The sequence below is a fragment of the Schistocerca cancellata genome, chromosome 3 (genome assembly GCF_023864275.1).
Source record: "Schistocerca cancellata isolate TAMUIC-IGC-003103 chromosome 3, iqSchCanc2.1, whole genome shotgun sequence".
Taxonomy (NCBI): domain Eukaryota; kingdom Metazoa; phylum Arthropoda; class Insecta; order Orthoptera; family Acrididae; genus Schistocerca; species Schistocerca cancellata.
The window spans coordinates 172,129,714-172,141,940 of NC_064628.1; the positions used below are offsets into that span (position 1 = coordinate 172,129,714).

The 12,227-nt window shown below is 43.7% G+C and overlaps 1 protein-coding gene across 1 annotated transcript in view; it reads right to left on the reverse strand.

Moving 5' to 3' along the window:
• LOC126174802 (luciferin sulfotransferase-like) overlaps window positions 1-12,227 on the reverse strand; it is a 380,096-nt gene that overhangs the window by 147,712 nt on the left and 220,157 nt on the right. Inside the window, exon 4 of the mRNA XM_049921176.1 lies at window positions 9,693-9,831. Coding sequence (XP_049777133.1) covers window positions 9,693-9,831 — 139 coding nt within the window. The remainder of the gene's footprint in view (window positions 1-9,692; window positions 9,832-12,227) is intronic.

A 12,227-nucleotide genomic window follows, 5' to 3' on the forward strand; every position in this document is an offset into this window, starting at 1 on the left:
ATCAGTCAAACTGACCTCTCGACTCTATACGATAAATATTCGACAGGTTCACCTCGGGCGATCTGGGTGCCCGAATCACTCGTTCCAAATGTCCAGAATGCCTATTTGGACCTGAGGAAGCAGTACATTCCACGTAAACACAGCCCACACCATTATGGAGCCACAACCAGTATGCACAGTGCTTTATTGACAACTCGTGTCCACGGTTTTGTTGGGTCTGCGTCACATTTCGAAACCTACCATCAGCTCTTACCAACTGAAAGCGGGACTCATCAGACTAGGCCACGGTGTTTCTAGTCGTCTAGGGTTCAATAGATATGGTCTGCAGGTGCTGCAGGAAGAAGTCGTGGTGGTAGCAAAGGCGCTCGCATTGGTCGCCAGATTTGATCACACTGTCGTCTATGCCCGACATTGACATCTGCGGTTATTTTCCGCGTAGTTGCTTGTCTGTTAGCACTGAAAACTCTACGCAAACGTCGCTACTCTCTGTCGTTAAGTGAAGGTCGTCGGCCATTTCGTTGTCCGTGGTGAGATGTAATGCCTGGAATCCGCTATTCTCGGCGTACTCTAGACACTGTCGATCTCTATATATTGCATTCCCTTACGAATTCCGAAATGGAATCTCCCATGAGTCTAGCTCCAACTACGTTTCCGCGTTCAATGTCTATTAATACCAATCGTCCATCCGTATCACGTCGGATATATTTTCGCATGAATCACGTAAGTACAAATGACAGCTGTGCCAATGCGTTGCCCTTTTATACCTTGTAAACGCGGTTCTACTGCCATGTGTATAGGTGCATATCGGCGCCTCATGACTTTCTAACATCAGTGTTGTACCGAAGTATTTACTGTAATGTTGTAGAAAAAGAGACGGAGACTGCCGTTATTGACCTTCTTCGTACTTACGAGAATGATAAAGAATCATAATTCCCACATTACTAAAGACTGAAGGAGAAACGGAGCCTTATAAAGCTGCATCATTACTGTCTAGACACGACTGTATGTCCCGTGGAAATCATAACGACGAGTAACCAACAGACTGAAAGTGGATGTTGCAGATTTATGACAACCTTAATTAATGTTTTCCCGTGCCCATACGTTAGTAAGCAGGACTTACACGGTAATTCAACGATCGTCAGGAGTACTAATAGGTATCTCATCCAGAATTACGTATCTACATTCACAAAAAAATTTATTAATTAGAAAATCCATATGACAATGCTATAGGTAAAAATCGCTGCTGAAAGTTGAAACCGGTTCGAGTACCAAAGAGACTACCTGCTATTTGGAAAGATGTCCATAAACGCATTTCGTTGGCCGTTTTCTCACCGAAACGGGGAGTGTATTTTCTAAGCTCATGAATATGCTTTCGAGTGTGTATAAATAACAATGAATTGTTTTAGAATTAAAGCAAACAGACTGGTAAGCTATAAAAGAGATTTCCAAGCAGGTAGCTTAACTTCCTTTATTCAATCTCTTTTCTGACTGTTTTCTTTCTGCGTTTACCCCGTCTGCAGCATAATTAGCTTACTGTGTATTCAGGCTAACAGCAAACTGAAGTACATTTAAATTTACAATACGTAGCTGTTAAAGCCTTAATTTGTTTTCCTCTCTGGCCTACTGTGTAAACAGGGCATAAACGTAGTGGAACGTTTGAATAAGTGGACTGGTACTTCTAGGGATCTTATTTGCCTTTTCGTTTTTTGTGCTCTATTTTCATAGGGTATGCTCGTGATACAGAAAGGAATACAAAATAACATCTGTTGTCATGTAAGAACCCACAGACTGTGAATTGTGTATACTATAAACGAACAGGCGAAGAGGGTCCAATTTACCGCAGAACGTATTACACCGCCAGTTTTAAGAAAAGTTCTGCAATGTCCTTGGCGTTGTAAGGAAAAGAGGACTCAAAAATGGCTAACTTTGCAATTCTCTTTAACCCCTCTCCTAAATTACTCCACAGACAATAATTTCAATCATTCTATTTGTGACAAACACAATTACAGCTCAGCGTTCTCAATAACGAAAGCACTATCATGCATGAAAAGGCCAACCACTATCATATTAATTGAGTTATATGGCGCTGCTTGGTACGATAACTTCACATATATGTAAGAAAAACGTAAAAATAGGTTTATTTTACGGCACTAATTTCTTTATGTATTTAGTCAACCAGTTTTAGGCTTACAAGACCATCATCCGACTCTTATGATCTTCATGAAAGAGTTTTCAGTTCTGTTGAAAACCTTTGAAATGTATATTACACACAAAGAGTGAGGTGCAAAACGGAGTAAATGTCATCTTCAGCAGTTCACATGTGAGACAACTATTTAAGGTAAAGAGTAAGTAAAGGTGAAGGGAACATACCAGAAAACATTAAGACTAAACGTTGAGAGAACAACCTGTGTGTGTGTGTGTGTGTGTGTGTGTGTGTGTGTGTGTGAAGAGGAAGCAGAAGACGAAGACAATATAAGGAAAACGTAATCATATTACACCTCTACCTGAATTTATAACTACTTTAGACTCTATGTAAATGCAGGTTTATAGATATAAAAATAAGTAATAGAACTCCACTGGAGAGAAGATTTACACAAACAACATAACAGCATGTTCAACAACATCAGTTGAAATGACAGTCACAAAACATATCAGATAAGCCCGTTGGAGAAAAGCGTGAAAAATTGTTCACATACAGAAGGTGATGGGGAAAGAGATTAAAAAATCTTTGACAGTTTAACACAAGCTGAGCTGCATCTTAGTAGGAAAAATTAGGCTTCACCGCGCGGAAGAAAACGTACAATAAAATACCTGTTAACCTATTCACTTGTGTTTAAAGTACGCTACTAAGCCTGTGTCCGTCGAAACCTATCATACAAACAGACGGAGCCTCTTTGTCATCACCGATTTCGTCCAGATTTATTGCTGTGTTAGCGGCTTGACCAGAAATTAAAGTGACGAAAATGGGAGCTCCAGATGGCCAAGAGCTAAAAAAAGGGTGTTTGGTGCGGGTCTGGCGAGGAATAAACCACGTATATTACTGCAGTTTCCGGGGAACGATTGATACTGTACAGAACTGAAATCTGAGGGTTGTTGGGCCAAGTATCTACGCGCATGTATTTTCATTTTCAGTTTTTATGTCATTTTCCGCACAAATGAGTGAAGATAATGTTCAGTAGCATATTCGTGAAATGCATAGAAAGCAAAGGCAAAGGAAAATTTGCGATAGCAATAAATTTCCAAGAAAGGATTGTAGTTACAGCTTTCACGAGAACTCTGCAAGTAAATTTCCACGAAGTGATTAATTAAAGCGTACAGAACTTCGTACACTGTTAGTTTCCTTTTTTGACTTCGAGCAGCGTTACGCAAGAGCTCCTGCCAAACTATGCAATGAGAGACTACCTTCTATGACGGTAAACCAAATTTGTTTTAGTGTAGGAAGAAAAATGCGACGTTTACAACATGCGAAAAATTCCGAGACAATTACTGCTTGACCTGTTTCTATGATTAATATAGCCCTAGGACGTGTGAAACATGAACAAAAAGATCTAGTTTTATATGCGGTGTTCTCGTGTATGTCTCACAATCTTTTCCTGTAAATTTATCTCGGTTTCAGACCCGAAAGAAGTTTATGCAGTTTGTGACTGCAGATCCATATCAAACAGTTTCTGAGATAACATTGCGAGTGTAAATGCATGAAAAGGACAGCTGGGGTGGGTAACCACACGAAGTGGGAATGGTAAATAGCGGAACACAAAATCTTCGTTTCTTCAGTGGACCAGAAATACTCGGAAATGACGAGCCGCTAAATGGAACTGAACAGTACAGTACGAAGGGTCGTGGTTTGGCCACCTCGTGGAAGGGCATGGCACACAGCGGGTCATAAAATTCATATTTTCAGTGGGCCAAAAAACTCCGGAAATGGAGAGCAGGTGCATGGAGGTGAATAGTGCAGTACAAACCTTCGCGACCTGGCGTCGTTTTGAGGTATCGAGTGCAACTAACACCCAATGAGGTATTTATGCTGCTGTGTGTGGAGAGTGTTGTTCAGACCAGAGGTCTGTGAACTTTTGGAAGTGTTAGGCGTACTACGACTTGGGATAATTCATTTGTGTTACGACGAACCTGAAGAGAAATAGGAAGCATACCTAAAATATCTGCAAGGAAAAACTCCAGAATTAAGAGCAGAATATGATCGGAATTGAGCAACTCCTAAACGAGAATGTGAAACTATGCAGGGTGGACCATTGATAGTGACCGGGCCAAATATCTCACGAAGAAAGCATCAAACGAAAAAACTACACAGAACGAAACTCATCTAGCTTGAAGGGGTAAACCAGATGGCGCTATGGTTGACCCGCTAGATGGTGCTGCCATAGGTGAAACGGACATCAACTGCGTTTTTTAAAAATAGAAACACCCATTTTTATTACACATTCGTGTAGCATGTAAAGAAATATGAATATTTTAGTTAGACCACTTTTTTCGCTTTGTGATAGATGGCGCTGTAATAGTCACAAACGTATAAGTGCGTGGTATCACGTAACATTCCGCCAGTGCGGACGGTATTAGCTTCGTGATACATTACCCGTGTTAAAATGGACCGTATACCAATTACGGAAAAGGTTGACATCGTGTTGGTGTATGACTATGGTGATCAAAATGCCCAACGGGTGTGTGCTATGTATGCTGCTCGGGATCTTGGACGACATCATCCAAGTGTCCGGACCGTTCACCGGATAGTCACGTTATTTAAGAAAACAGGAAGTGTTCACGCAAATACGAAACGTCAACCACGACCTGCAACAAATGATGATGCCCAAGTAGGTGTTTTAGCTGCTGTCGCGGCTAATCCGCACATCAGTAGCAGACAAATTGCGCGAGAATCGGGAATCGCGAAAACGTCGGCGTTCAGAACGCTACATCAACATCGATTGCACCCGTTCCATATTTCTATGCACCAGGAATTGCATGGCGACGACTTTGAACGTTGTGTACAGTTCTGCCACTGGGCACAAGAGACATTACGGGACGATGACAGAGTTTTTGCACGCGTTCTATTTAGCGACGAAGCGTCATTCACCAACAGCGGTAACGTAAACCGACATAATGTGCACTATTGGGCAACGGAAAATCCACGATGGCTGCGACAAGTGGAACTTCAGTGACCTTGGCGGGTTAGTATATGGTGCGGCATTATGGGAGGAAGGATAATTGGCCCCCATATTATCGATGGCAATCCAAATGGTGCTATGTATGCTGATTTCGTACGTAATGTTCTACCGATGTTACTACAAGGTGTTTCACTGCATGACAAAATGGCGATGTACTTCCAACATGATGGATGTCCGGCACATGGCTCGCATGTGGTTGAAGCGGTATTGAATAGCGTATTTCATGACGAGTGGATTGGTCGTCGAAGCACCATACCATGGCCCATACGTTCACCGGATGTGACGTCCTCGGATTTCTTGCTGTGGGGAAAGCTGAAGGATATTTGCTATCGTGATCCACGGACAACGCCTGACAACATGCGTCAGCGCATTGTCAATGCATGTGCGAACATTACGGCATGCGAACTACTCGCTATTGAGAGGAATGTCGTTACAAGTATTGCCAAATGCATTGAGGTTGACGGACATCATTTTGAGCATGTATTGCATTAATGTGGTACTTACAGGTAATCACGCTGTAACAGCATGCGTTCTCAGAAATGATAAGTTCACAAAGGTACATGTATCACATTGGAAAAACCGAAATAAAATGTTCAAACGTACCTACGTTCTGTATTTTAATTTAAAAAACCTACCTGTTACCAACTGTTCGTCTAAAATTGTGAGCCATATGTTTGTGACTATTACAGCGCCATGTATGACAAAGCGAAAAAAGTGGTCCAACTAAAACATTCATATTTCTTTACGTACTACACGAATATGTCATAAAACATGGGGGTTCCTATTACAAAAAACGCAGTTGATATCCGTTTGACCTATGGCAGCGCCATCTAACGGGCCAACCATAGCGCCATCCTTCAAGCTAGACAAGTTTCGTTCTTTGTAGTTTTTTCGTTTGACGCTTATTTCGTGAGATATTTGGCCCGGTCACGATCAATGGACCACCCTGCATATAGAGCAACTTGCGACATATATGTCATTTATCTACAAAATGGCATTGGTAGACAACAAGCTACTGCCCAGAAACCACTGAAACATAGACAAGAAATAGGTACATTAAACAATAACACAGTCAATGAAAAACAGTGGGTAAAACTATAAAATGTATGATGCGGAAATGTATGATGGGGGGATTGTACTGATATTAGAAAAATTGGAAAAGCTTGAAAAAAATGAACAACAGAAAGGCAGTTGGTATAGATGCCATTAACAGAGAGTTAATAAAATATTGCGGAATTCTGCTGAAACTAAGATTTTTACGTTTCTGAAATTTATGCTACAAAAAGAGGGAATATAGGAAATACACTCAATTTTTAAATAAAGAGGAGATCGAAACGGCTGTAACAATTGTAGGGGAGAACGTGTTTTAACAGTTGGGTATAAAGCACATTCAAAAATTTTAACATCAACAGCCAAAACAATATTGACTGAAGACCGGGGTGGATTTAGGTTTGGACGAACAACAATGATAGGAGATTTACTTTCCAGACATTGATAAGTAAATGAGGTTAATTTATTAATGAGGCGCAGATAGCTTTTATCTACTATGTCAAGGAACTTGACAGGTGAAGCAAAACAAAACTTTGGTCAATAGTACAAGAAAATGGAATTGCACACTTTAAACGGGCTATAAGAAGCTTATATAATCGACTTAAATTTTCAATAAAAACGGGGGAATACTAAATAATAATGGCATTATAACTAAACAAGGAGTAGCAGTATTTCTCCAACTTTATTCAGTTTATATGTAAATGATATGATCAAAAAAATGGAATGAGGCAACAAGAAATAACAAGGGAGTGAAACCAGGTTGCGACAATTATATAAAAACATTAATGTATGCTGGCAACCAGAGTATAACCGCCACATCAGAAGAAGAACTGTAATAATCAAATTGGCCAAAATTGTAATTAAAAAAGGTCAATGGAAAAGAAACTAATGGTATTCCGAGGGAAACAAGAGATGCGCTCGAAAGTAGTGATGGTAATCAAAATCATGGAGCAAGTAGGTCAGTTTAACTACCGGGGCTGCGACATTTCTTTTGATTACGATAAAGACATAAGGAACAAGACAGAAAAATTTCAGGGTACCTGTGGAACGATAAAAAGAATACTAAACAAAAAGACAACTGCAGAAAGGCAACTGAAATACTATAAAACACTTGCTGATCGAGTGCTAATTTACGGATCTGGGACTTGGCTAGCAAACAAGGAAGACATAAGTCGAACAGTGACGTCAGAAATCGGTTAAAGGATGTGAACTAGAAGGTAGCCTATGAAATGATGAAAATAGAAGTGAGCTTAAAATGTTTGCAATAACTGAAAAAATCGACACATTTAAGCAGAAGTGGAAGCAATACGGAGACAGAATGCAATACGAAAAGTTTTCTAATATATACACAAAGGGGTAAGGGATGTAGGTCGGTAGAGGAAACGTTGGAGCTAAGACGATAAACTTAATCCACGAATGTAGATGATTATGATGAACGGCAGCTATGTACAAATGTAGAAAAATATAAGTTTATGCAGATGAGTAGGAATAACAATTTCGTAATGTTCGAATATTGTATTACTAAGGCGCTGCACACACGGGAGGCCGCATATATAACACTAATACGACCCATTCGTGAGTACTGTTACAGCGTTTGGGATCCGCACCAAGTCGGATTAAAGAAAGACATCGAAGCAATTCGAACAACATCCAAGTATTATGAAGATGCTTCAGAAATTCCAATTGGAATCTCCGGAGAGAAGACGACGTTCTTCTCGGGGAATACTATTGAGGAAATTTCAGGAACCAACATTTGAAATTCACTGCAGAACAATTATATTGCCGGCAATGTACATTCCGCGTAAGGACCAAGAAGATAAGAGAAATTAGTGTTCGTGTGGAGGTATATAGACACTTGATTTCCCTATGCTACGAGGGCAGTTCAATAGGTAATGCAACACATTTTTTTCTCGGCCAATTTTGGTTGAAAAAACCGGAAATTTCTTGTCGAATATTTTCAAACATTCCCGCTTCGTCTCGTATAGTTTCATTGACTTCCGACAGGTGGCTGCGCTGTACGGAGCTGTTAAAATGGCGTCTGTAACGGATGTGCGTTGCAAACAACGGGCAGTGATCGAGTTTCTTTTGGCGGAAAACCAGGGCATCTCAGATATTCATAGGCGCTTGCAGAATGTCTACGGTGATCTGGCAGTGGACAAAAGCACGGTGAGTCGTTTGGCAAAGCGTGTGTCATCATCGCCGCAAGGTCAAGCAAAACTGTCTGATCTCCCGCGTGTGGGCCGGCCGTGCACAGCTGTGACTCCTGCAATGGCGGAGCGTGCGAACACACTCGTTCGAGATGATCGACGGATCACCATCAAACAACTCAGTGCTCAACTTGACATCTCTGTTGGTAGTGCTGTCACAATTGTTCACCAGTTGGGATATTCAAAGGTTTGTTCCCGCTGGGTCCCTCGTTGTCTAACCGAACACCATAAAGAGCAAAGGAGAACCATCTGTGCGGAATTGCTTGCTCGTCATGTGGCTGAGGGTGACAATTTCTTGTCAAAGATTGTTACAGGCGATGAAACATGGGTTCATCACTTCGAACCTGAAACAAAACGGCAATCAATGTAGTGGCGCCACACCCACTCCCCTACCAAGAAAAAGTTTAAAGCCATACCCTCAGCCGGTAAAGTCATGGTTACAGTCTTCTGGGACGCTGAAGGGGTTGTTTTGTTCGATGTCCTTCCCCATGGTCAAACGATCCACTCTGGAGTGTATTGTGCTACTCTTCAGAAATTGAAGATACGACTTCAGCGTGTTCGTAGGCACAAAAATCTGAACGAACTTCTCCTTCATGACAACGCAAGACCTCACACAAGTCTTCGCACCCGAGAGGAGCTCACAAAACTTCAGTGGACTGTTCTTCCTCATGCACCCTACAGCCCCGATCTCGCACCGTCGGATTTCCATATGTTTGGCCCAATGAAGGACGCAGTCCGTGGGAGGCACTACGCGGATGATGAAGAAGTTATTGATGCAGTACGACGTTGGCTCCGACATCGACCAGTGGAATGGTACCGTGCAGGCATACAGGCCCTCATTTCAAGGTGGCGTAAGGCCGTAGCATTGAATGGAGATTACGTTGAAAAATAGTGTTGTGTAGCTAAAAGATTGGGGAATAACCTGGTGTATTTCAATGCTGAATAAAACAACCCCTGTTTCAGAAAAAAATGTGTTGCATTACTTATTGAACTGCCCTCGTACTTTTGATAGAAAGGGAAAAAAGTAGTAGGGGTGCAGTGTATCCTCAGCCATGCTCCGTACGTCCCTATTCTACTTCTGAGAAAAAGGAAAAAAGTAGTAGCGGTACAGTGCCATGCACCGTACGATGGCTTCCGGAGTGTGTATGTAGTTGTGTGTAGATGTAGATAATCAGGGAATATGACCCAGTTAAAGGCTCATTTATCTGGTTGATTATCGGAATTGTTCAGAGAGGAGCTACTCGCCCACATGATTTCTTACCTTGGGCTTCTTGGTCCAGAGCTGTTGCGGCAGCAGCTCGTACGGCAGGTGGCTCTTGATGAACCGCGGGCGCGGCATGTCGGTACAGCGCTGCAAGGTATCCCCGTCCGGTCCTGTGTACCGCGAGATTGCCACGAACCTAGAGGAAGGGGGATAAATCAGTAAAATATAGACAACGTTTCTTTCTTCTGTCATGTTCTGAGAAAATCCACCGACTTAAGCAATGTGTTAAATTATCGTCTCAATTCTGTGACGTTGCACACTACAGGGTTATTGAAAACGATCTAGACACAGTCAAGTATTCCAAAAAAATTATCTATTGAGGTGAGGTACTATATTATTATACACTCCTGGAAATTGAAATAAGAACACCGTGAATTCATTGTCCCAGGAAGGGGAAACTTTATTGACACATTCCTGGGGTCAGATACATCACATGATCACACTGACAGAACCACAGGCACATAGACACAGGCAACAGAGCATGCACAATGTCGGCACTAGTACAGTGTATATCCACCTTTCGCAGCAATGCAGGCTGCTATTCTCCCATGGAGACGATCGTACAGATGCTGGATGTAGTCCTGTGGAACGGCTTGCCATGCCATTTCCACCTGGCGCCTCAGTTGGACCAGCGTTCGTGCTGGACGCGCAGACCGCGTGAGACGACGCTTCATCCAGTCCCAAACATACTCAATGGGGGACAGATCCGGAGATCTTGCTGGCCAGGGTAGTTGACTTACACCTTCTAGAGCACGTTGGGTGGCACGGGATACATGCGGACGTGCATTGTCCTGTTGGAACAGCAAGTTCCCTTGCCGGTCTAGGAATGGTAGAACGATGGGTTCGATGACGGTTTGGATGTACCGTGCACTATTCAGTGTCCCCTCGACGATCACCAGTGGTGTGCAGCCAGTGTAGGAGATCGCTCCCCACACCATGATGCCGGGTGTTGGCCCTGTGTGCCTCGGTCGTATGCAGTCCTGATTGTGGCGCTCACCTGCACGGCGCCAAACACGCATACGACCATCATTGGCACCAAGGCAGAAGCGACTCTCATCGCTGAAGACGACACGTCTCAATTCGTCCCTCCATTCACGCCTGTCGCGACATCACTGGAGGCGGGCTGCACGATGTTGGGGCGTGAGCGGAAGACGGCCTAACGGTGTGCGGGACCGTAGCCCAGCTTCATGGAGACGGTTGCGAATGGTCTTCGCCGATACCCCTAGGAGCAACAGTGTCCGTAATTTGCTGGGAAGTGGCGGTGCGGTCCCCTACGGCACTGGGTAGGATCCTACGGTCTTGGCGTGCATCCGTGCGTCGCTGCGGTCCGGTCCCAGGTCGACGGGCACGTGCACCTTCCGCCGACCACTGGCGACAACATCGATGTACTGTGGAGACCTCACGCCCCACGTGTTGAGCAATTCGGCGGTACGTCCACCCGGCCTCCCGCATGCCCACTATACGCCCTCGCTCAAAGTCCGTCAACTGCACATACGGTTCACGTCCACGCTGTCGCGGCATGCTACCAGTGTTAAAGACTGCGATGGAGCTCCGTATGCCACGGCAAACTGGCTGACACTGACGGCGGCGGTGCACAAATGCTGCGCAGCTAGCGCCATTCGACGGCCAACACCGCGGTTCCTGGTGTGTCCGCTGTGCCGTGCGTGTGATCATTGCTTGTACAGCCCTCTCGCAGTGTCCGGAGCAAGTATGGTGGGTCTGACACACCGGTGTCAATGTGTTCTTTTTTCCATTTCCAGGAGTGTATATATGGAAACAGCAACTCGTGAGGTTGTTTGTGCCATATTGATGAATGTTCATTGAGTGAACCGTTAATCACACGGTACAGTTTAAGTCTATAGCCCAGATCCGTTCACACTCGCCCTACAGCGTCTGCATTGATGTCAGTCACAGCTTCCCTGATACGCTTTCATTAGTGAGCGATGTTGTGGGGAAGTGCTGTAGCGAAAACAATGTACAGGGTGACAATTATTGAACTATATGAAATAAAATCGTTATAACGTTTGAACTGTTTTCGTTAGGACGTTCAAACTGCATGGTTGGCCGCGGGACATGATGGGAATTAGTATGCGCATATATGGTTTGGCTTAGCGACGCCATTTGGATCGATTCGTCAATAAGCAAAATTGGCGCATTTGGGAGTGTGAGAACTTGCATTTCGCGATCGAGTAGTGTCTTCACCCTCAACGGGTGACGGTATGGTGTGCAATGCTCAGTCATGGAATAATTGGTGCGATATTCAGGGATGGCACTGTGATTACCGAACGGTACGTGAAGGTTTTCTAAGGCGATTTCATCGCCTTTATCTAAAGTGTCACTGATTTAGACAAGATGTGGTTCATGCAAGATGTAGCTCGACCACATAGAAGCAGGAGATTGTTTGATGTCCTGGACGAGCACTTTGGGGACGGCATTCTGGCTCTGGGGTACCCAGAGGCCACTGGCATGGTCATCGATTGGCCGCCATATTCTCCGTATCTGAACACATACAACCCATTTTTGTGCGGCTAG